This window comes from Canis aureus, chromosome 1 (assembly GCF_053574225.1).
Source record: "Canis aureus isolate CA01 chromosome 1, VMU_Caureus_v.1.0, whole genome shotgun sequence".
Lineage (NCBI taxonomy): Eukaryota > Metazoa > Chordata > Mammalia > Carnivora > Canidae > Canis > Canis aureus.
This window is the reverse complement of record NC_135611.1, coordinates 36,445,857-36,468,603: the sequence shown is the minus strand read 5'-3', so window position 1 is coordinate 36,468,603 and position 22,747 is coordinate 36,445,857. Positions and strand designations below refer to the sequence as shown.

Here is a 22,747-nt window from a genome sequence, read left to right as displayed (position 1 = left end):
AATATTATTTTTACTAACAATAAATGGATATTGCTGTTTTAAACAAATTAATACATAATTCTTCAAATTTGTTTTTTAATTAGGTAAATCTTTATAAACATAACTCACACAAGGAAAGCTCTTTGAGGGTCCTCAATAGTGTTTAAAAGTGTAAAGGGGTCCTGAGAACACAATGTTTAAGTTCTGATAACATGTAGAGCAATGAGAGCCCTCCCACAGCTGGTGGAAGTGTGAACTGGAACAAAGGGTCTAGACAGTATCTAGTCAAGTAGAAGTTATCCATATTCTATGATCCAGCAATTCTACTACTATATACCCTAAAGAATACCTCACATAACAGTCTGTCCAATCTTCACTGTAACTTTCTTTATAGTTTAAAAAACCCAAAACAACCTAAACATTCATTGTTTCAAGCCTTCAAAAATCTAGTAGGGGGCCTACTGTGTACAAGTTACTCTTCTAGATGCTGCAGGTATGGGAGTATGCAAGACGAAGAGCCCACCCTCACGGAGCCTGCATTCTGGTGGGGTAAATGGACAGAGGATATGTAGTAAAAGCAATCCAAGATGGAGAGAGACAGGATATATTTGAGATATGGTGGGCAAGGTCAGGAAAGGCCTATCTAAGGTGACATTTGAGGAGAGAACTGAATGAAGGGGAGTGTGCAGAACATGCAGAGATCTGAAAGGACATCTGAAGAAGAAAGAATAAACAGCAAGCACAGAAGCCATAAATGGAAACATCCTCAGCATGTTAGAAATAGCAAGTAGACCAATGCATTTGAAGTAGAATAAACAAAGGGAAAAGTGATAAGAAATGAAATTAGAGCTATGGGACAGCAGGCAAATCATAGTCTTCTGGCCCACAGTAAGACTTTAGCACTCACTATGGATGACGAAAGAGACAGCAAGATTGTGGTGAGCCAGGAGTGACACAATAAAATGTATGTTTATAAAGCGTGACTTAGCTGCTATCAGAATAGACTACGGAAGACTGGTAAGGCAAGAGTAGAATCAGGACAGTGAGAGACTATTCCAGAAACACAGATGAAACAGATGGTGTTCAAGACCATAGAAGTGGCTGGGATGAGACAAGGGACTAACAATTTGCTGATGGATTAGATGTTAAACACAGAGAAGTGTCAAGGGTGACTTCAAATGTATTGGCCTAAGAACTGGCTGAACCCTCTAAAGTTAAAACATGGCTAATGCCATGGGACTGGTAAGCATACTAGAAGAGAGAGCTCTGAGGACTGCTGTGGATCTGTGCGGTGGAACATTATACATCAGTTAAAATGCACAGATGAGAGCTGCATGCATCAAATATATGCCAGTGAGAATGATCCAGTAGGGAGGAGAGAAGGAGGGTAAGTAAAAAATCAAGAAAAGCTGTAATCCAAAGCACAAGTGGAGGAGATGATCTTAGAAAGAAAAGGAGATCATTCTTCCATGGCATAGGAAGGAAGTACGCATAGTTTGTGAGAACAGATGTAGGTAAACCTACTTATAGGGATTCTCTGATGGGAAAAATAAGATCTTGTTGGACAAAAAGTATTTTATCTTTTAAAAACGAAAAGAGGTCATTAGTTGAGAGATGGGTAACAAGGAGCACTCGGAAAAAAGTGCAGTAGGATTGTCTACCAGTGCTGAGCATCCATTCAAGGATGGTTAGCAAGAAGTTCGTCTGGATCAACCTCAAAAACAATATGCCAAGTGAAAGAAACACTGTATGAGAAATATCCAGACTAGGTGGTCCATGGAGACAGAACACAGGTTGGTGGTCACCACAAAATGGGGGTAGAGTGGAATGGGAAGAAAGTGCTAAATGAGTAAGAGGTTTTACTTTGGAATAATGGAAATATTTTAGAACTAGACAGAGGTTTGAAGTGCACAATACTGTGAATGTACTAAGTATCACTGGATTGTTCACTTAAAAAATGGTTAATTTTAGGGCAGCCCTGATGGCTTAGCAGTTTAGCGCCACCTTCAGCCCAGGGCGTGATCCTGGAGATCCGGGATCGAGTCCCATGTTGGGCTCTCTACATGGAGTCTGCTTCTCCCTCTGCCTGTGTCTCTGCCTCTCTTTATCTCTGTGACTCTCATGAATGAATAAATGAATGAATGAATGAATGAATAAATAAATAATCTTTTAAAAAATGGTTTTCTTTTTCTAACACAATAAAAAGAAGAATAAATTGAATTAGAACACTGTGTAGGAGGAGAAGGACATACTGAAATAAGTTTCAGGTCTCTTACCTGTCCCAGGGATGAATATCTTATTCATTACGATTTAACCTACTGGAAGGTATAGTTCTGCTGTTAGCTTTTCTATATTTCTAAATGTGTATTAAAATATTCTCTGTTACTTTGTCACAATGATGTTTAAAAAGGTACGATAACCTATTGCTCTTTCATAAAATGCATCAAGTCTGTTCCCTGTAGGTATAGAATGGAGCTGTGTTTGCAAGGCAACAGTGCCCACATGTTAATTCAAATAGTTTTAATATAATCAACCAACCAATCAGGCCCCAGGTATTTTTTTTGTGCAAGGTACTAAGAAATATAAGTAAAACAGAACACTAACTTGGCCCTTACCAAGCTTGCAACCTCAAAAAAGTTTTTTTTTTAAGATTTTATTTATTTATTCATGAGCGACACAGAGAGAGAGAGAGGCAGAGACACAGGCAGAGGGAGAAGCAGGCTCCATGCAGGGAGCCCGACGTGGGACTCGATCCCAGGTCTCCAGGATCATGCCCTGGGCTGCAGGCGGCGCTAAACTGCTGCGCCACTGGGCTGCTCTCAAAAAAGTTTTTTTTTTAAAAATCTTGTCACTCACCACTTTTTCAGAATCCTAATGAGAAACAGAAGGAGGAAGGGGAGGGAAAAGGGAAAGGGGAAGGAAGAGGGAAAAGGAGGGAAAGGATGGTGGGTGGAGGACAGGGAAGAGTGAGGCAAAGCAGAGGGAAGAAGGAGGAAAAGGAGGGGAGGGGAAGGAGAGGAAGAGGAGGAGGGAGAGAATCAGCTGGCACAGAGAAAGTGGAAAATTAGGGTTCATCACACTTGGGGGTTTGCCTGGTAACTCAACAGAAGGAGAGCAGGGCAAGGAGGTCTTGAGAGCCCACAAGGCAGTGATAAGCAGTGACCACAGTGGCTACTGGCTCAGTAGCCTGCCCTCTATTCCAGACAAAGAGATATGGAAATGAAAAAGTGAGAAAACTCTTCTTTCTCCCAATCTTAGTCATCATCATTTGTCAGTAAATACCTTCCCTGGGATGGAGAACTCTTCTAAATCCCCATCTCCCATCTGGTTCCAAGGATATCCATCTAAACTTTTTGTTTTCAGTCATGATCAGTGTCTAATTAACACAACACCAGAACACATTAACATAGCAGATTATAGCCAATGTCCTGAGAAACTGCAGGTCCCCAGAAGATCTTCCTCAATCCCCCATCTGACTTTCCCATTGCCTTCAGCGGCCTCTGCAAAGGAGGCCCAGGAAGGGTGAGAAGTCTTAGGTGCCATGGAAAGGAATGCCTTGCACACACCGGGCAGTGACATATGTCTTGTGTGTGTGTGTGTGTGTGTGTTTTTTTTTTATGATAGTCACACAGAGAAAGAGAGAGAGAGGCAGAGACACAGGCAGAGGGAGAAGCAGGCTCCATGCACCGGGAGCCCGACGTGGGATTCGATCCCGGGTCTCCAGGATCGCGCCCTGGGCCAAAGGCAGGCGCTAAACCGCTGCGCCACCCAGGGATCCCTGTCTTGTGTTCAAAAAAAAAAAAAAATTCTTTTCAAATAACTGAAAAGTAGAATAATAAATCACAATGGCATTGTGTTTTTAAATAAGTTTTTCTAACTCACATATGATACTTATAATCATAAAATTTTGTTATGCTTATAAAAAAACTTTTTGGTTAAGAAATAAACTGTATCTTACCAGCAATTCTTGTCTGAGACACAGAACAGGGTTCCTGGATGTGTTCCTTCAATGTGCTAGGCACTTCTCTGCATATCTACAGCATCAGGCCAAACAAAAAGAAGAATACTATATAAATAAAGATGATTATATTTTTGAAAGAGGAAGTGTTATTCTAAGTGATAGTTCTGCTGCTTTTCTTCCCCCTCAACGCCTGAGCTTCTGTCTCCACCTTCATATCCACTGCAGTCTTCCCAGAGCACCCTCCTCTCCCCTGCCACCCGCCGCCACTGACTTTACTGTGAAGAGTGCCATCCAGTCCTCAGTTGGCCGAGCCCTTTGGAATATTTAATGCTATCCCTCCCCCTCCTTGGGATACTGTTAATATTCTGCAATCCTGTCTTTATGCTTACCTCTCTGATGGATCTTCTAAGCATCCTTCACCAGCTCATTCTCCTCTGCCCATCCATTAAATACTGACATTCTACAGGGTAGGATTTTTGGTCTTCTTACCCTTGACCCTGGCTTTCTCTGTGTCCTGGTTTCTAATGGTTTCATTTATCATATGGAGTCTTAAGAGGCTGAAGACTCCAAAAAATACATCTTTTAGTCCAGCTCATTTGTCAACTGGATATTCAGACATGTCCAATACTGAATTCATCATCCATTTTCCTGATAACCCCCTTCACAAGGCTGTCTAATGACTCTAATTGACCATTTCAGATCAGTTTTCCTGATCTGGATAGTGGCCTTTGTTCAGAGGAGTTACCTCTGAACTGATGGTCCTAAGGCTATCTATCCTGATGTCCTAAGGCTATCTATCTTAGGATCGCTCCATCCACTCTACTGTACAGCTATAGTGATCTTTCAAAACGTAACCTTCTTCTGATTGAAACCCATCAGTAGCTGCCCACTGCTCTCCAGGTGGTAAACTGTTCTCAAGGTGGAGCTCAATTTCCTTGTGATGCATGTTGAGGCCATTAGGATCTGGTCTCTACAAGCATCTCTTGTCCATCCACTTCACACTAAGCTACTTCCAAGACCCAAATGCACCATGCTCATTCTCTGTCTCCTCTAGACCCTTTCACTTGCTGCTTCTCCTCCCTGCCATGCCCCTTCCCCCATTATTCATCTGACCCATACTCATTCATTCTTTATAAACTAACATGGATATGATCTCCTTCAGAAAATCTTCCATGATTACCACCCAAAGCCAGGTAAGTGCTCTATCTTTATGTCCCTATGGATATCTCTATGTTATAACTGCTTGCCTACTTGTCTCATCCACAATAAACTCTTTGGGTTAGAAGCAGTGTCATACTCTTTGCTGTATTCTTAATTCTTAAAAATGGTGCCTGGCATAAAGCAAGAGTCCCATCAAAAACTACTGAATGAATAAATGCATGCATGAATGAAATACCTTAGGTTAGTCTTTTCCAACAGGCATGTATCAAAATTTTCTGCACAATAAGCATTGTCTGACCTTGAACAGTCATAATTTACCTAAGTAGAGTAAATTCTACATGGAATCCTATGATAAAGGTAGTTCTGGCTTTGTCTAACACAGTGCCCCCAAATTAACCAGGGTGCCCTATTCTACACAATGTTCACTGTCATTCTTTATGTTAAAAATAGATGTGTGCTCTGATTGAATACGCACAAGCTGAGTCTGGCATGTTTGACAGAGAGCCAACATGTCTGGACAGGAGCGTAAGGCAGAGAGAAGAGAATACGAAGTTAGGGAGAAAACAGGAAGCCAGAACATCAGGGGCCTAATAAGTCACATTAAGGACTTTGGCCTTTATTCTGAGTGAGATGGAAAACACTTAGTGGGCTTTGCTCAGAGGAGTTACTTGAATTGAATTAAGTTTTAACAAATATTTTGGCTACTTCGACAAAGAGCCAAGGAAGAAGCAGGGACCAGTGAGAAAGCCATGGCAGTAATCAAGACAAGAGATGATGGCAGCTTAAAAACAAGTTAGTGGCAATGATGTTAGTGAAAAGCAGTCAAACTTCTGAAATTCCACAAACCTAAAAAAAAAAAAAAATGAAAAAAATATACAGAGAATACCAGTTGTACCACCCAACATTGACAGTTGTTAGAATTTCACTATATTTGTTTTATCATGTATCTAGCCATGTAGCCATTCATCAAATCATCCATTAAAGTTGATATGTATTTTGAAGAAGAAGCTGACAATGGTGACTCCAAGCTTTGGAGTTTTTTAAAATTGAGATATAACTCACATTAGATTGACTCTAAAGGTTTTGGCCAAAGAATAATGAGTAATTATCAACAACTGAGATGGGAGAAGTACAGTAAAGCACAAGGAAGAGGTGGAGGACAGGAACTCAATTTTGTATGTTTGAGATGCCTATTACGCATCCAAGCGGGCATGCTGAACAGGCCACTGTACATGCAAATCTAGAGTTTGGAGACAGGTCAAGGCCAGAGATATACATATCTGAGTCATCAGTAATAGTGAATCATCAAGGCAGTAATTCTCAATTAGAGAGTCTAGATCACTAAAGCATCTGCATCATTAGATACAGGATGATGGCTATCATTTCAAGAGGATCAAGAAGGGGGAAAAATGACTAATAAGGCATCTACCAAACCAGGGACAGAGACATATCCATTCAGTATTTCAGACAGACCTCACACTCTGAGATGGTGTGTACCAGCGCAAAAGAAATAGAAATCTATTACTTTATCTGCTTGTGATTGTCTTAACTGCAAATAATAATAATAATAATAATAATAATAATAATAATAATGGCATGAGGAAAAGGATCTTGTATTAGTCATATTCGTAGCACATGCTATTACATTCTACCTGGAACCTAGTAAATCAATGAATAAATGAATAAATCATTAAAAATAAATAATTAAATGAATAAAATCAATAAAAATAAACCTACATAGGTAAAAAGTCATGTGCAACATCAGAGAATTATTTTAATGCTCTTAATTTACAACTTTATAATTTTATTTGGCATTTTATTGCCTCATTCTAAAATATATTCTTTATGTAATATAGTATATAATATAAAAACCCCAGACCAAAATATCCCACTTAAAATAAAAAGTATTCTCTGAGAATATAAGTTTCTATGACAGATGAAAAAATAATAATCACAAACTAAAAAGCATTAGTAAACGTGCCCAAATTTGGATACACTTAAAAGCAAAAGTTACATGATCTCACTCCTTTGACAACAAAATCAATAACGATGAGAGAGTCATCACAGTAATCCTTAATGCACACCTTATTCCATGTTGAATTTACAATTCTTAAGCTTTCTGAAATTTTTTCTCTTTCATGTAAACTCAGACTTTTATCTGAAAGCATTTCCAATTCAGTTCTATTCAGCCATTTGAGTTTTTCAGCTTGTACATCCATCTCCTGGGTTAAGTCCTAAAAGAGTCAGAATAGAGTTGTGGTTATAAGGTCAAGAACTATATCAGAAATCTCTTTGGGGGGATCTCTGGGTAGCGCAGCGGTTTAGTGCCTGCCTTTGGCCCAGGGCTCGATCCTGGAGACCGGGGATCGAATCCCACGTCGGGCTCCCGGTGCATGGAGCCTGCTTCTCCCTCCGCCTATGTCTCTGCCTCTCTCTCTCTCTCTCTGTGACTATCATAAATAAATAAAAATTTAAAAAAAAATCTCTTTGGGAAGGACTGCCTGGGTAGCACAGTCAGTTAAGCATCTGCCTTCAGCTCAGGTCATGATCCTGCGATCCTGGTATGGAGCTCCGTGTCTAGGGCTCCCTGCGTCTGAGACTCCCCACAGTTGAGCTCCCCACATCTGGGGCTCCCTGCTCCAAGGGGAGTCTGCTTCTCCATCTCCCTCTGCTGCTCCCCCTGCTTGTTATCTCTTAAATAAATAAAATATTTTTTTTAAAAAAACCTCTCTTTAAAATATTTTTATGAATGTCTTCTATTGTCTTTAACTTCTCTTGGAAAATAAATTTGTAAGAAGCCTAAACTTATGTTAACAAACTGTAACTGATCCAGGAATGAACACACACTTTCAGGATGCATTTGTATGAAGTTGTGTTCTGGTCCCTCCTCGACCCCCATCTCTTAAACAGGGTCATATCATATCATACTTTCTTTGATACTTTAACATACTGTCCTTAGATAATGAAAATAATGTGTATTCTAATCAAAGGCAAAAAAAGAAGCACCAGGAACATTTTATGCATCCATCTCTATCTTCTCTTTACCTACCCTAATATACTGCCCCACTCTTTGTGACTGTCCCCAGATTGTTTACAAAATGGAATGTTCCAAGAAAACTATTGAAATTTTTAGATAAAATAGGAACAAGTGTGATCCCTGGGTGGCTCAGCGGTTTAGTGCCTGCCTTTGGCCCAGGGCATGATCCTGGAGTCCCAGGATAGAGTCCCACATCAGGCTCCCTGCATGGAGCCTGCTTCTTCCTCTGCCTGTGTCTCTGCCTCTCTCTCTGTGTCTCTCATGAATAAATACATAGAGTCTTTGAAAAAAAGAAAAAAAAGGAACAAGTTTGTTAGATATTTGTCACATTTTGAAAAGAACTCTTAGTCATCGTTTGCCATGTATTTTTCATCATTATGCAAAGTTTCTTTCCCAAAATGCCTCAATCATCCTCCTTAAAATCTTTAATCAAATTAGTGAGTATCCTTTCAGGCATACTTTAATGCATGCACATGTGCCTTCAGCACATGTATCAACACTCATACACAATTTCTTTTTTTTAGTAAAAATGTGAGCACATAAGTCTTATTGTTCTGCAATAAGTTTTAATTCTTAACACAAAAATTATGAAATTTATAGATATAAAAATGTATTTTAATGCATTTACATATATCCATAATTATGTATTTTTATATATTGTATACATATACAACTATAAACAATTCCTGTTGGTTGTGGATCAACAAAGGATATTTGATTCATAAAACCATCATGGTAAGCCTGAAGTACGCTGAGATGAGTTGCTCTCAAGTCACTTTGAGTTTTCTTGTAAAACTCAATTTTATAGTGAGTAATCAAGTAATTATTTTCTCAATCTAAAAGGAAAGAACTATACTTCACAATACTATTATATTCTAAAACAAACTCTCTTTAAAATATCCTAAAAATATTTGATCTAATACTGAGGATACATGATTTACCACTTTTCTGTGTGTGAAACCTTGCCTCTGCAAGAACAAAATTATATCAGCTCTTAAAAAAAAATTCCTCATGAAAGTTCACCACATTTACCACATAGTGCAAAGCTTCTTCCCATTTTCTTCTTCAGTCATGCAATATCTTATTTTTGGTGTGAGTGTTCATGCACCAAAAAACACTGGCAAATACGGAAACAAATAAACCACTTACTGTCAGTTCTTGAAAGTTTTCTTCCAGCTCAGCGGCTGATCTCTTTTGCATGGCATTCTCGGCCTCTGTTAACCAACACATAATCTCACCTAGTCTTCTTCTATATTCCATCACCTGCTTATTTTCTCCTTTTAGCCTAAAAGAATATATTATCGAAAAACATTGACAAAAATTATCCAACTAGGAAGAACATTATATATTTGCTTTGGATATCCTGACTAAATACACCACACATAAAAATTCTCAATAATTATCTTTAATATATATTTTAAGTGAGTGTTAATAGTAATGTATACTTGCTGCAATACTAAAGATTATTTGGTAATATGAGAATAAAAATTCTACCTTCATTAAATTAAAAAACACTGAAACTATGCATTATCTTCTCCCATTATGAAAAATTCTGCAGAAATTTAATACCAAAGATTTTTTTAAAAGATTTTATTTATTAATTCATGAGAGACACAAAAAAAGAGAGGCGGAGACATAGGCAGAGGGAGAAGTAGGCTCCCTGCAGGGAGCCCAATGTGGGCTCGTTTCCGGACTCCTGGATCACGCCCTGAGCCCAAGGCAGATGCTCAACCGCTGAGCCACCCAGGAGTCCCAATACCAAAGATTTTAAGCTACAGACCATTGTACAACATAATGGATGGTTAAAAAAAAAAAAAGAAGAAGAAGAAAGAAAATGTCTTTATCTCCAAAAAAAAAAGGAAAAACCTAATTTTCTTTGAGTAGTGCATGAAGATAAAAAGTCATCATTATATGACATATTATTCACATTAGGTGGCAACCATTACTCTACTTTATTCATAGGAAGAAAAGAATAAGAACAAGGCAAGATACTGAGAATGGAAAATTTTTACAAGTATTAGGAAAGTCTAAGAAAAAATGGAAATTTTGTTAGCTCGTTAAAATAAGTATTATATTTGAATATAGCACCAAGTTATAAAGAGAGATCTAGAAGAAACAAAGCAAAAGTTTTAAAGGATATAAGGAAACAAATAGTCATATGAATATAAAAAAGGAACTGCCTTAATTAGATCTTTTAAATGTTATAAGAATAACATTTATAAGTATATAAACCATCTGTCAGAAGATGAGAATATGACTAGAACTCATAAGATGAACAAGATTATATATTTTTCAGAGAGGGTTTGCAAGCTATTTACAGCTTGGTGGTGGTATCATCATTTTTATAGTTGTGGCTATTAGCTGCTGGTTTAAAAATTGAGTGCAATTTTTTAATTAATTGCATTGTGTCAACCTGAATAAAAATTTACATTTTTTATGGCTATGACTTTTTAATCACAAAATACCTAACACATGATGCAATATATAAATATAATCGAATGCTAAAGAAATATTTGTATATTTAACAGAGAGTAATACTTGAAGAAGAGTATTTTAATGTTAAAAACTAAAGAAAATCACTAAAAAATTACAAGTTTACATTTTTAAGTATCCTTCAAGAGGGAACATTACTTCAAAATAAAATCAATCAAGCAAGAAAGCAATGGTACTAATTGTTATACACTGACAATACCAAAACAGGTAATTTACCCTCTATATCGAAGATTAGTTAATGTAACAACTTTGTAAGCACCCAAACACTATTATAAACCTTGTATTTATTTATTTTTTTAAAGATTTATTTATTTATTTATGATAGACATAGAGAGAAAAAGAGAGGCAGAGACACAGGAGGAGGGAGAAGCAGGCTCCATGCCGGGAGCCCGACGTGGGACTCGATCCCGGGACTCCAGGATCGCGCCCTGGGTCAAAGGCAGGCGCTAAATTGCTGAGCCACCCAGGGATCCCCTTAAACCTTGTATTAAAAAAAAAAGGCTGGCATTTATATTTCCAATGTTGTGTGATCATGACTAACAGTATTTTGAAAATATATCTATGAAAAAAACTAACATCAAGTAATTTCAAGAAGATATACTTGAGTCACACAAAATTTTCATCTGCAAACCAGCAAAATATAATCTATTTTAAATGTTATCCCTAAGAGTAAAAACAAGTTATAAATTTATGTTCAAACAGGAGATAACAATTGCTCATTAAGGAATAACAGCATACGTTGATGAACTGTGCAAATATTTAACTACAAGCACTCAATATAAAAACAAATTACACTGTGTTATTCCTCAATGATTCTGATAACAGTACACATACAAGCTCTTAAAATTGCAAGGTGGCCCCAATTTAAGATAAGTTACAACCTGAAATGAATTTAAACATAAATTTATGAAAATAAATATTGCTCTAGTTAAAATACAAGAAGTTGGAGAAGAGATTCATTATTATCTTGTCCTCAAGATGAGTAAAATATGTATTAGCTTCACCTTGTTAGTTCCTAGAGCAATAATTACCATATTCCCCAGAGACCCACTTGAAAATCTTTAGGAGAATTTCTGCTATTATTGCTAATATCATGCCAGCAGGTACATCTTTTTCCTTAAGATGACCTGGGAGCTAGATGACTTACAAGCTAGGAGAACTCTCCATGCAAATGCGTTAGCAAGGCACATAAAACCCTTTGGGACCTCAGCTTCCAATCCCACCCAGGGTCCCTCGAACCCTCCTCATCATATAATTTTGCAGATCTCTCACCTGGCCATGCTATCTCATGCCTCCAACCTTTGCCTGTTCTACTCGTTTCCCTAAAACGCCCTCTCGAGGATGAATTTATGGGAAATTGTTACAAATGCTTCAACACTCAGCTTCAAGATCCCTCCCCTTGGAGAGTTCTATGGTCTTGCCGAATTTGTTCAAGCACAGTATTTGAGAGCCTAAATTCATGCCATCACTAACTTTCTGTATGAGACTTGGACAAGCTACTTAACCTCTTCTCTCTGAGCCTTAGTTTCAAAAGCTGCACAATAGGTCTAAGTCCTTTCAGAGGAGTTGAGAGGATAAAATGAAACAATGTGTGCCAGGTGCCAAACACAGTCTCTGCCACATGGCAATCTCTCCACCCAAATGCACAAGCCATCAGTTGCCTTTTACCAAAACACACAAAACAATAGATGATTTTATTTTATAAAAAGCTGCCATATGCCAAATATTCATAGTTCCATATTTTTTGTTGTATTTCACATTATGAAATAGGACTTAATAAAATATTAGGTTAGTTTTTTTTAACAAAAACGATAGCTTATTCCTCAACCAACACATCATCTACAGAGTTAAAATTAGCAGAAAAAAAAGAGGACTTTCCAACCCAAACTATCATCAACCTAAAAATAAGATCATTAATGGGGTGAAACATGTTAAGCAAAGTAGAAGTCCACCATTAAATCTTGAATCTCAAAAATAACTTCAAATAATTTTAAAGTAACATATAAAATAATTTGTAATGTTCAGTACTATATTCCCTGGTAATCAAACATGTTTGCAACCAGAAGACACTCAGTAAAAGCTGGGCATTATAACATAATCTGACATAAAAGCAAACAATAATTCATTATGTTTATTATATTACATAGATGAGGAATTATACTATTTACAAAGCACTGGCATATATGAATGTAACACACCCTTTGACTTTAAGAATAACCAAGTAAGAGGGATTTTAGAGGAAGATCCCAAGGCCCAATCAGGAAATGTGTAAGAAGTCTGACCCCAAACCCAGATCTTGAGACTGCAAGTCAAGACTGCTCTTCGCCTACTTCAAGTTCCTGCCACATAGTCACCACATGATACTAAAATGTCAAAAATGAGAAAAATAAATCTTTCACATTGTATGACTGAGTAGAAAAGTGAGGCTTTGCAGGTAGCCTAAAAATACAGTGAGACAAAATTCTAAAAATAGAGAACATCACAATAGAGGTAAATGTCAGTACAACTCCTATCGTGATATCAGACAATAGAAGATTTTTTTAATTCATCTGATTGCATCTTAAAAGGCTCTACCAAAATATCTTTACCCCTGTGCCCTCAAGTTACTACAGGTAAATCACCTTGGCCACCGGTCCTTCACTTCTGCAAAGATGGCATTCCAGCGCTGGTTTAAACCTGCCAGCTTGTCTTTCAAGAAGCTTCCATCCGTGGGGGAGAGTTTCTGTACAATCCCCTCCCCAGTTCTGTTTAGGGCTGCAAAACTGGGCTGATGGCTGCTGATCCCCTCTTCAAGTTCCTGTAACAGAGTACAACTCAGGATGAACTCCACTACTTAACTATGCAATGGATGCACAAAGCTACTATGTGTACCAGGTACAGTTTAAGTGTTAGAGAAAGTCCTAGAAGAATCTTTCTGCTCATGAAAAAGGCATTTTAAAACACTTTACTAACATCTCAATCAACACACTAAATGGAATAATCTATTTTGAAATCTAACCCATTCTCCTGAACGTCACCATGCAAAATACACTGGAAGAGGACAACCAATAATGTAAATAACAGCTAGTTTATATTGAAGCCTAAGCATCAATTATGTTTGAGTAAAGTGGACTGTTTCTCTTCTTCCAAATATGTGCTTGAAAGCATTTCTAAATGCATATATATGTATAGACCACTACAACTCCTATGTCCCAGCATATGTAAATAAACCTCAGTGTGTATTTTATTGAGATATTGCTTTATAAGTCTGTAAATTTTTAAGTAACAAACTAAAAAAGGATATTGTAAGGTCAAATTTAAGTTCTTATCTATAACTCTAAAAGTAAAATTCATGAAAATTAACATGCTCATGAAAAAAATAAAAGCATGTTCTAATTTCTTTTTTTTACATGTTCTAACTCCTTGCGAGACTTCTACATAAAGTAGATTTTAAGGATTTAATAAAAGAGAAAATATCTTTAACAATGTAAACTGAAATTTTGCTTGCTTTGACCATTATTTTTAAAGACCCAATATTAACAGAACTGATTTAGCTATTATGTTATATTTCCCTGAGACTGAATTAGATTCACATGAGCAGCGGCCCTGACTCAGCTCCAGAATAATTTCCTTGTATGAATATTACCAATTCTGCAAAGAAAAATAAGATGAAGAGTATTAAAGTACAGAAAACAGGTGAGATATGCAGATATCCTTCTGTCCTTAATAAAGTCTTATATACAAAATTTAACAAATGTTACATTGAACATAAAACCTTAAAGATAAAATTTTTTTCCATTAACCATTAAAGAGCACTTTTAACTTAAATTTTTAAAACCCTAATTAGAAATTGTAAACGCCAAAAAATAAAAAAATAAAAAATAAATAAAAAAAATTCTAAACGCCAATGTTTCTTAAATTTTGGAACTTGGAAAGGAGAACTGGAACAAATTTACAGGTTCTCTACATATTCCTGAAAAGTTAATATATTTAGTCCTTCCTTTCAAAATCAGCCTTAAATGGCACATCCTAAAAGAAATGTGCCACCTGTTGAGCAGACCCCTACCCTCTGATGGAGAGCACTCACCTGCTGGTGCATCCTAGCTTTCTCCAAGTCAAGGCCACCATCGGGAGCAAAGCTTTCAGCCAATAACTCTTCAGCCTCCGTTATCCACTGTGTGAGGTCATTAAGGTCACAGTGGAACTGTCTCCATTCTTCTACAGCCCTATCAAAATGACTAGAGAACAAAAAACAAAAGAGGTTTCCAAAGTTTCCAGGACTGTCTAGAGGCAATTTTTCCAACATGGAAATTCAAGTCTCATCGAAACTGAATGCCCCCAAACAAGTGAATTCACAGCTCACTGATCTCTAAGACCAGTTTTCATGAAAGATTATGGTTAATGATGCCTCTTAGAGAAACATGCATCATATCAAGAAGATTCCTGCCCTGCCCTGTCTTAACATGTGGGCATACATACACAAACACACTGGGCAGCTTTTTACCTGAAAAGACAGCCTGCTCCAGCTTGGAAAATCAAGATTGATTAGCTGCAGCCACACTAACCCACCCAACTTTCCATACTTAACATGCTAAATACCATGAAATGTAAAATATGATTAATTATTCTATTTTCTTATGGGGAAAAAAGAGGAGTTTTATTTCCAGAATACGTAGTTCCCAGCTAGAACAAAATCTAAAAGGCGAAAAACCCCCAAAGTTTCCTTGCGCTCTATTATCTCTGTGTTATGGACCCTATTGTGTCCCCCAAAATTCATATGTTGAAGCCCTCATCCCCCAATGTGACTATATTTGGAGAAAGATGGAATTTAAGGAGGTAATTAAGGTTAAGTGAAGTCATAAGAGGGGAGCCCTAATCCCAGGAGACGGGTGTCCTAATAGGAAGAGAAACAGACACACAAATGGATCATTTTCTCTCTCTCTCTCTCTCTCTCTCTCTCTCTCCCCCTGCAAGAACACAGAGGAAAGGCTACAATGTGTAGGCACACAGTGGGAAGGTGACCATCTGCAAGCCAGGAAGAAAGGCCTCATTAGAAACTAACCCTGCTGGCACCTTGACCTTAGACTTTAAGCTTCCAGAACTGAGAGAAATGTGTTTGCTGTTTAAGCCACCCCATCTGTGGATGGCATCTTAGGATGGCAGCCTCAGCCAGTCAATACCCTCTGTGCGATGGCTAATGTGGAGTGTCCCCTTTATCTGATAATAGAACAGTATGGAGGTGCTCACATAGCATAGAACTGTTCGTCAATGAAAGAGCTATCAAGATTTCTATTTAAACATAACTCCTTTAGAAAGGAGATAAAGTCACACTACACTTCTTGTCACATTTGGAACACATTAAGTATAGAAGAAAAATCTTTGTTGAATTAAGAAAAATCTTTGTTGAATTAGGATCCTAACAAATTTCCCTATGCCTTTTCTTTTAAAGTAGCACTGCTAGGAGAGGGTTAGATGGTATCCCTGAGATTTTAACAATATTTCAAAAAATAATGAAATGGTCCCTGGCATCACTAACTCCTAAAAATGTTCATGTTTCCTTCTTCCATGAAAATCACTTTGAAAATGCTGTTAATATTTTTTGAGTGCCCAGAGAGAAGCAGCATTCTATTGGGCACGACAAAAATAAGAGCACTTCTAACACATCACTAAGAGAAGATATAGAGGCAATTTTCATGACATTTCATAAAACTATGCAATAACTAAATAACAAACATAGATGCTAACTTTTCAAATGTTGCAATAGTGAATAGAAAATTGCTAAAAAAAAAAAAAAGGCTGCCTCAAAGATCTGAAGACCTTGAGAATACAAACATGACATTTAGTAACAATAAGTATCATTGTAATGGAACATAAATCTCAAACTAATGTAAGCAGCATAGCTATGGATTAAATAGGAAGTCAAAAGAAAGAAAGAAAGGAAAAAAGAAAAGAGAAGAGAAGAGAAGGGAAAGAAAGAAAAGAAAAGAAAAGAAAAGAAAAGAAAAGAAAAGAAAAGAAAAGAAAAGAAAAAAGAAAGAAAAGAAAAAAGAAAAAAGAAAAGAAAAGAAAAAAGAAGAAAGAAAAGAAAAGAAAAGAAAAAAGGAAAGAAAGAAAGAAAGAAAGAAAGAAGAAAGAAAGAAAGAAAGAAAGAAAGAAAGGAAAGGAAAGGAAAGGAAAGGAAAGGAAAGGAAAGGAAAGGAAAGGAAAGGAAAGGAGGAGATGCATGTTCAGGTAGGACTCACAAAGCCATCATCACCTCCTCTCTAACCCAACCAGCTTGTAGAGGAGGCAGCAGAGTATTGTGATGAGCTGTGGACCTCCAGAGAATCAGACTCCAAGTCCCAGCCTTACTGCAGCCTTGGTTTAGACCTGAACTATAAGCATATTTGTTTGTTCTCTCTAATATTTCAGGTGGTCTTGCCATCTTCCCCACAAATTCTTCTCACCACCGATGTACCCTATCTCTGGCAATGGTACCACCACCTACCTACATCCTCAAGCCCAAGACTTGGGATTCAGTTTTTACTTCTCCCTCTTCTTTACTCTGGACACCCCACCAATCACATTTTACTGATTCAACTATTTAATTCTCAATTTTTCCCTTAATCTCTACTTCCACAGTCACTATCCTAATCAAGTTATTATCATGTGAGCAGCACAGATAGGTCCCCTTAGCTCTCAGTCGTGTCTTCTACCGTGTATTCTACAATCAGCAAACTCTCATTCCCTTGGTATAAAATACTGTCATGGCTCCCTACAATTACACATGGATTTTTCTAATACTGTAAATATATTTCCTCTTCCTTATGATTTTAATAACATTTTCTTTTCCCTAGCTTACTGTATTATATGAATACAATATACAACACATATAATATACAAAATACATTAATAAACTATGTTACCAGTAAGGCTCTACTCAACAGTAAGCAGTAATAGTTAAGTTTTGGGGAAGTCAAAAGTTATACACAGACTTTTTAAAAAAATTTTATTTGCTTATTCATGGAAGACACAGATAGAAACATAGGCAGAAGGATAAGCAGACTCCCTTTGGGGATCTTGATGCAGGACTCGATCCCAGGACCCCAGGATTATGACCTGAGCCAAAGGCAGACACTCAACCACTGAGCCACCCAGGTTCCCCCACATACTTTTTATTACGTTGCAGGGGCAGTCAGTGCTCCTATCCCCATGTTGTTCAAGAGTCAACTGTACTTAACGTGATATATAAGGTCCTTCTAATAGAGTCCCTTCAGACCTTTCTAGTTTCATCTTTCTGCTATGAGTTCTAACTCTGTTGGACTATTTTCATTTCCTCAACAGCAGTGCACTCACACATGCTCTCTCTCTCTCTCATCTTTGAAGGTTCTTAGCACGGTCCTGTATTTTCCCCACCATAGCACTATTTAATAAGTGCCTGTCATTATTTTTCTACTATGTACATTTGGACCCTGAGACAGAGACTGTATCTATTAGTACATCTGCATTATAACCCTTTTATAACTACTTATTTGTAGCTACTTATATGAATGCCTTGAATTAGTCATTACTCAGTAAATATTGGTCAAACAGATGGTGCATGGACAGATGGATAGACAAGTATACAGAGGTAGGTGGATGGGTAAAGTCTTAAAATTGAATTTCAAAAACTTTTTAAATAATAGAAAAAGAATGACTGAGAAAATTAAGAAGGAAAACTACTCCTTGCAGAAGATGGAATTCTGAGTAAGAATCAGAAACTGGAAGGAAAAAAAAAAAAGAATCAGAAACTGGAAGGTAAAGAAAAATTTAATCAAGTTTGTGTGACATGAATGAAGGAAATTCTTTCTGAGCAATATGCACAAGGTATAAGAAATTAGGCCACCTGGAGAACACTGTTAAAAAGCTTCTAAGTTCAAGATGAGAGGTCTGAACTTTGTTCACCACCAAAGGAAATAAAGAGGATGAATACCTGAGAAGACATTCTTAGGAGAGAAGATACATGATGATCCAAGGAGCCATGATAAGAAGGAAGAAATAAGTGGCTCAAAGAAAGGGAAGAAATTCATCCAGAAAAAGGGGGTTTCATTATTTATCTAAGATGGTTGGAAAACTACTTATTTGGAAAAACATGAAAATTAATACCATGCACCAGTGTTAAAGAGGCATAAGACAGTTTTCAAAGAAAGATGATTGATTTATATTTTCATGGTATTTATCTTACTTTTACGACAGGTCAACAAAGATGAAAAGCTTTTTTCCCCATAGATTAGTTTTATTTCTTTTTCTGTTTGTTTCAAGTTTTTCTTTTTCTTTTTCTTTTTTTAATTTTTATTTATTTATGATAGTCACCCAGAGAGAGAGAGAGAGAGGCAGAGACACAGGCAGAGGGAGAAGCAGGCTCCATGCAGCGAGCCTGACGTGGGATTCGACCCCGGGTCTCCAGGATCGCGCCCTGGGCCAAAGGCAGGCGCCAAACCGCTGCGCCACCCAGGGATCCCTCAAGTTTTTATTTAAATTCTAGTTAGTTGACATAAAATGTAATAAGTCATTCACAGAAAAACACATACCATATGATTTCACTTATATGTGGAATTTAAGAAACAAAACAGATGAACATCAGGGAAAGAAAGAGAGAGAAAGGCAAACCATAAAACAGGCTCTTAACTATGGAGAACAAACTAAGGGTTGCTGAAGGTGAGGTGGGGGGAGGTATGGGCTAAATGGGTGATGGGTAGTAAGGAGGATACTTGTTGCAATGAACACTGGGTGTTGTACGTAAGTGATGAATCACTAAATTCTACTCCTGAAGAAGTTTGAAAAGTTTTATAGGTCAAATAGCACAGGGACCTGGTATAGACAAATGGACTTGGTGATCACCCTCATGTGATTATAACTGATAACTGAAACCATGAAAGTACAGGATGTTTTCCATTGCCTAGATGTTTTATGGAAAAAAAAAAACAGAATATACAAAAGTTCTCACTATTTGTGAAAGATGGATAAACATGGATAAAGAAAAATAAACATTTAGGATAGGGTACTAAAGTTGGGAGAGAATGAAAATTAAAAATAAGAACATAAGGCATCCAAGTGCTGGAATAAAATAAAAGAGATAACCCTCTAGCAAATGTAATCAAGTTAACAAAGGACAGAAGATAATAAAAGTTATGGTAGATGAGACTTTTCGAGCATAAGAAAATATTGTTTAGTGCTTAAAATTTTTGAAAATTCCCATGGAATAAACTCTTTTCTAAAAGGTAACATTTTTATAATCAAGAAAATGGCAGAATTTCTGCCATCAGTATTACTAGTCCACAATGTTCTTGACATTTTACCACATTAGCCAAATGCATATATACGAATAGGAAGATTTTTAAAAAGAAGTTATCATTATATACAACTGATGTGTCAATATATACAAAAGTCAACAAAATAAGTTTTATACTCACACACACACACATGCACACACACCCAGAGTGTAGAAGAAAGCTATCACACACCAACTCTATAGCAACAAACAAGAGAAACACAAAACTACCAGAAGACAGGGATCTGCAGGAACTTTCCTCAGGGACAAAAGTGCTAGCAGATGCCATTTTTTCTTGCCCTTGCCCAAAATAGATAGCCAGATGCTGCTGGAAGCTAATTCTGACACTCTGCATCCATTCACCTTGCTAGCACCATATGCCCTATCCTGGCATTCCCATGCAGACCCACACAGTCAACCAATTCACCTGGGCAGGCATCCCTCTAACGTGACTCCTGACCTGAGGAGAAGACACACACCAAAGTGCCCACACTTTCTGCACTTGGGCCTTTGAGGTGGCTATAAGGAACAAGCCCTGTCCTACTCTGCACCAGCAGCTGTTGCCACAGCTAATTGCAGAGAGCCAGGCTATGTGTTGGCCCCCCCACTAACAAACCCAAGGAGGCTGCACCCAGGTCTCTTCATGGGTACAAACCCTGCCCAGTGGGCCCATAGCAGGCAAAGTAGGTCACTGTAGCCAGCTGGGCTAAAGGCTAGCCTGACACACAAGCATGCCAAAGAAACCATAGCTCAGCCACAACAGGAGGGCTCATGCAGTAGTGTAGGACTGCATTACAGGGCAGTACACAAATCCAATGCTTTCAAGACTAGGAGATGTAACTGACCTACCGAATACACAGAAACAAACATAGAGAGGCAGACAAAATGAGGAAACAGAGGAATATGTCCCAAATGAAAGAACAAGACAAAATCCCAGGAAAAAATCTAAACAAAACTGATAAGCAATAGGACTTATAAAGATAGCAAAGTAATGGTCATAAATATACTCACCAGACTTGACAGAAGAATATTTGAACTCAGTAAAAACTTCAACAAGAAGATAGAAATTATAAAAAATAATCAGTCAGAAAACTAATGAATACCATAATTAAAATGAAAAATATACCAGAGGGAATCAACAGATTAGAGGATGCAGAAGAATGGACCAGCAATCTGGAAGCCAGCGGAATGGAAAGCAACCAAAATGAACAGCAAAAAGGAAAATAATAAAAATAAAATTGGGAATAGATTAGGGGAACTCTGAAAAATCATCAAATGTAATAACATTCGCATTATAGGGATCTCAAAAATAGAAGACAGAGGGGGCAGAAAATTATTTGAAGAAATAATAGCTGAAAATATCCCTAACAATGGGAAGGAAAAGACATCCAGGTCCAGGAAGCATAAAGAGTCCCAAACAAAATGAACTCAAGGAAGTGAACACCAAGACACATAATAATTAAAATGGCAAAACTAAAGATAAAGAAGAAATCTTAAAAGCAACAAGAAAAACAAACCATTACATAAAAGGGAAATTCCATGAGGCTATGAGGTGATTTTTCCACAGAAAATTTGCAAGCCAGAAGCGAGCGGCATAATATATTTTAAGTGCTGAGAGGAAGAAATCTATAATCAATACTCAACCTGGCAAAGTCATTCAGAATTGAAGAAGAGACAGAGTTGCCCAGACATACAAAAGTTAAAGGAGTTCATCACCATTCTTCAAAGTAAAAATAAAAGGCCACAACTAGAAAAGTAAGAGAATAATGAAAAAAAAAATCACTGGTAAAAGCAAATATACAGTCAAGACTTAAATGTGAAATCTGAAACCATAAAAATAACATAGGCAATCTCTTGGACATTGGCCATAAATATCCATATTTATGGATATGTTCCTCAGGCAACACACACACACACACACACACACACACACAGCTAAAATGGAACCACACCAAAATAAAAAGCTTTTGCACAGCAAAGAAAATCATCAAAAAAAGAAAAAGAAGAAAGAAAGAAAGAAAGAAAGAAAGAAAGAAAGAAAGAAAAAAAGAAAAAAGAAAAGAAGAAAAAAAGAAAAGAAAAAAGAAAAGAAAAGAAAAAAGAAAAGAAAAGAAAAGAAAAGAAAAGAAAAGAAAAGAAAAGAAAAGAAAAGAAAGCAACCTACTGAATGGGAGAAAATATCTGTAAATGATTTATCCAATAAAGGGTTGTTATCCAAAATCTATAGAGAACTTCTACAACTCAATCCAAAACAACAAGTAATCCCATTAAATTGAAGAGGATCTGAATAGACATTCTTGCAAAGAAGACATCAGACAGCCAACAAACACATGAAAAAATTGTTCAACATCACTAGTCATTAGGGAAATGTAAATCAAAACCACATGAGATATCATGTTACACCAGTCAGAATGCCTAGTATCAAAAAGATAAGAAATAACAAGTGTTGGAAAGAATGTAGAATGAAGGGAACCCTCATACACTGTTGGAGGGAGTGTAAATTGGGGCAGTTACCATGGAAAACAGTATGGAGGTTCCTCAAAACTTAAAACAGAAATACTACATGATCCAGGAATTCCACTATTGGATACTTACCCAAAGGAAATGAAAACACTAATTTGAAAAGATATATGCAACCCTATATTTGTTGCAGCATGATTTTAATAGCCAAGATATGGAAGTAACTTATATGACCATCAATAGATGAATAGAGATTTTATACACACACTCACACACACACACAATAGAACACTATTCGGCCACAAAAAAAGAATGAGATCTTGCTATCTGCAACAACATAGATGGACCTAGAGAGTATTATGTGAAGTGAAGTAAGTCAAGCAGAGAA

General features: G+C 37.1%; 1 protein-coding gene across 9 annotated transcripts in view; it reads right to left on the bottom strand.

The window, feature by feature from the left end:
* The window catches only part of UTRN (utrophin), a 505,421-nt gene that overhangs the window by 263,440 nt on the left and 219,234 nt on the right, over window positions 1-22,747 (bottom strand). For all 9 annotated transcript variants that reach the window (XM_077895925.1, XM_077895964.1, XM_077895934.1 and 6 more), the window contains 5 exons: window positions 14,698-14,848; window positions 13,253-13,428; window positions 9,288-9,423; window positions 7,186-7,335; window positions 3,938-4,013 (listed from right to left, as the gene is read on the bottom strand). In XM_077895925.1, the coding sequence (XP_077752051.1) occupies window positions 3,938-4,013; window positions 7,186-7,335; window positions 9,288-9,423; window positions 13,253-13,428; window positions 14,698-14,848 (689 nt within the window). The remainder of the gene's footprint in view (window positions 1-3,937; window positions 4,014-7,185; window positions 7,336-9,287; window positions 9,424-13,252; window positions 13,429-14,697; window positions 14,849-22,747) is intronic.